We start from the raw sequence: 3241 nt of genomic DNA, 5'->3' as shown, positions 1-3241 counted from the left end.
CATTTTTTATTACATATTTTTTATTTTTTATATTACTTTTAGGGCTTTGGGGAAATATTAGAGGTCTAAACAGACTCCTGATATTTCCCTTTTAAAATAGAAAAAGAGGACTCCGTGTTCTCAATCTCTCTTTTTCTGTGTCCCCTGTTATCAATGAACATGAATCCTCTATACCGCCGAGTGCTCCTGTTCATTGATAACATGAGAACATGGTATGTTTAGTATAACTAACACTATGAATGAACAGGAGGAATGTAGATCACTCCCATTTCATAATTGAGGCTATAGTTAACATACCATGTCCTCAATTATGTACACTCAGCAATCACTGATCGCTGAGTGTTTGTATCCGCTCTCCTCGCTGTCTCCGCCCCCACACCGCTCTGCTGGACTGTGATAGGAGGCCGAGCGGTGTGGGAGGAGACGGCTGCTCACAGCGCTCTCCTTCCGCAGGGCTCGGCCGGCTACCACCGTTTCTCTCTGCCCCGCTGGGACACAGAGCAGCGCCTAGCGGGGTGGAAAGAAACCTGGAATGCGTCGATGTATCGGCAGGAAAATGGCACTTCGGCATTATGCCAAAAGTGCCATGTTCGGCCGATATGTTTCGACGGCCGATATATCGGTGCATCCCTAAACTGTTCTAACAAGGATCCTCCAACAGCTTAAGTTTCCTAAACACAAAACCCAGAGGGCGAAGGTGAGAGAAATAAATGTTTGAGCTGTAAATAAGCCATCTGTCAGCTCTAGATGGCGCATTGGGAAGCACATCTGCTACAGGTTGGAGACCATTAGTATGAACAGCTTGCATCTTGGGGGAAGGTCTTGGAGTAATGCCACTTCAAGAACCCAAGGGAAGACAAACCCAGAGGGAACTATGGATTTCCCAGTATAGACATCATAATGCCTATAGAAGATGATACTTCATATTTGCAGTCCACAAAGTTCCACACCTCCAAAAGCAATACAAGAGGGAATAAAGACCTGGAAGATGGACGGTGAGAGAGTCTAACGCAGGGGGAGGGACGTGAGAGGCACACAGGAGTAAGATGCTGCTCTATGGACACCCGCAATTTAGTATGAGCGTGAAAGAACCAGTCCGTGATGGGGCCCAAAACAGCTGCCATGAAATAAAGTAACAGTAAGAAAAAAGTCTTAGATTCTATAGGTGGTATGGGGAGGGGTCAACAGTGCTCATAGTAAAAGGAAAAAAACTGTTCAAGATTAAACTTACCAAGGTTCATCAGTAGGTTCCCAACAGACTAAACATACACTACAAGTAAAACACATTGCACGATCATCTCCTGAGGATGCCGGCTGTCAAGATATAAAAACAGCAAAATTGAAATTAGAACATAACATCAACAAAAACAGAATACAAAAACATTGGCTTTTATTATAGTTCATATTAAGCCTTTAAAAGTGAACTGTCATTTGTGTAGAAAACGTGCGTAAAAAGGAATTTAATAAAAAGTAGTCTTTATATTTTTACCTTACAGTAGTAAATGCATCTAAATTGCCTTCTACACATTAATGTGCAACTGTTCCAGCATAATCTAAGTGATGTCATGAAGACAGGCAGAGGAGAAAAATGCACTAACCTCCTACTGTTAGCTATTCAGTTCTATCTTGTGCTTCAGGTATTGAGAGTCATTAATGGGAAGAGATTGGGAAAGCTAGAAATGGATGTTCTGCCTTCCCTATTCACATAGTGACAACCTGATGTGCAGACTGTGGGACAGTGTGCAGCCTTCGACACAAAAATTACTATTATGTATATTGGAAATGGTAGTGCAGGGCAGGCTCCATACACAACTTCCAAATCAGTGAATGGTATAATACTGGCATGGGCTGACAACTGGGACTAGCACTAAAAAGGAAAAAAAAAAAACCAAGCAAAATAAGCCCAGCCTTTCAACATAATCCTGAGAACACTTAATTTTGAGGCTTTCAGAACCACTGAAGAATTAGTACAGCACCAAAATAGAAAATGGTACACTAGTACACTCTTTAATGCCGTTCTGGACGTAAAATACTCTTTATGGACTACTATACCATTTCTACCACACTAATCAAATACTACTGCACTTTAAGCATGCCCTCCTTAGGTAATAGCATGCCTATATCTTGCCTGAAGCAGTTCATACATCCACTAAGACTTCAGGTTTGTCTACATCTACACTAACACCACATCAGGAAAATAAAAGTACAGCGTCAATGGAATGGGCAAAGGGTTTTGGTTTTTTTATTTCAAGTGCTGCAAATTTTAAAACTGAAATGCTGCTTTGCATTCAGAGGTTTTAAAGAGTAAGCCCTTGTTCACACCAGATGCAGTGTGTTCCGGCCCTGCATTGTGGCGTTCCGGCACTGCGTTGTGGCCGGCTCACTTTTTGTGGGGCATGAGAGGGTGTGGCAGGCCATTGAAGTGAATGGCACCGTAGCCACGCCCGCCGGCCGCAATGTGATCGGCTGCACGGAATCGCAAGGCACATTATGCCTGCGGTCCGATCAAAATAGTGCTTGCAGCATTTTGATCGGACCGCAAGCATAATGCGCCGTGGATCCTGTGCGGCCGATCGCACGGTGCCATTCACTTCAAAAGTGAGCCGGCCGCAATGCGATGCAGTGTGTTCTGGCTAGAATCGGGCCGGAATGCACTGCATCTGGTGTGAGCGAGGCCTAACATCACTGTAGCAGCCCTAATGTTGAAACAAAATGTTATGAAGCACCTTATTCATGCCTACTGCAAGAATCCTACCATACAAAAAGTCTGAAGGCCAATTAGTCCATGCAGTTTGATGCCTGTAGTGTGAACCGCTCAATTGTCTTACCTGGTGATAAAAACCTGCTTGAGCCATGGGATCTGGCTGAGCCCACCTGTAACCAACATGAGGCCACGATGTAAAGGTCTCTCTCCTGTTTGCTTCACTGTACATCAAAGATCTAACAGGAAATACAATTTTTAAAAGTGCTTATGAGCATACAGTTGACCAAAAAACAAACTCCAAGTGAAATTTTTTTTTAAAAAAAGGTCAGTAATCTACCATTTTGAACTTGCCCTGTTATGACGTGTGCGCTTGTTCAGTTTAGCATAATGTCTTAAATGTACAAGTACAGATCAAACTTAGTTGACTACATAATATATCATTACATTCCCAGGTTCAGAAAACACATGCACCATTTAAGGGCAGCTAGGGAATGCTAATCTATGGAGCAACAGTTTCAGCAACCATTTAAGAGTCTA

The 3241-nt window shown here is 42.9% G+C and overlaps 1 protein-coding gene across 1 annotated transcript in view; it reads right to left on the bottom strand.

The window, feature by feature from the left end:
* Positions 1–3241, bottom strand: part of BIRC6 (baculoviral IAP repeat containing 6) — a 258916-nt gene that overhangs the window by 217634 nt on the left and 38041 nt on the right. The window contains exons 7-8 of the mRNA XM_018552891.1: positions 2829–2940; positions 1232–1314 (exon numbers count right to left, since the gene is read on the bottom strand). Coding sequence (XP_018408393.1) covers positions 1232–1314; positions 2829–2940 — 195 coding nt within the window. The remainder of the gene's footprint in view (positions 1–1231; positions 1315–2828; positions 2941–3241) is intronic.

Source organism: Nanorana parkeri, unplaced genomic scaffold (genome assembly GCF_000935625.1).
Source record: "Nanorana parkeri isolate BGI_ZX_2015 unplaced genomic scaffold, ASM93562v1 scaffold100, whole genome shotgun sequence".
In the NCBI taxonomy this organism is placed as follows: domain Eukaryota; kingdom Metazoa; phylum Chordata; class Amphibia; order Anura; family Dicroglossidae; genus Nanorana; species Nanorana parkeri.
This window is presented reverse-complemented; position numbering and strand designations above follow the sequence as displayed.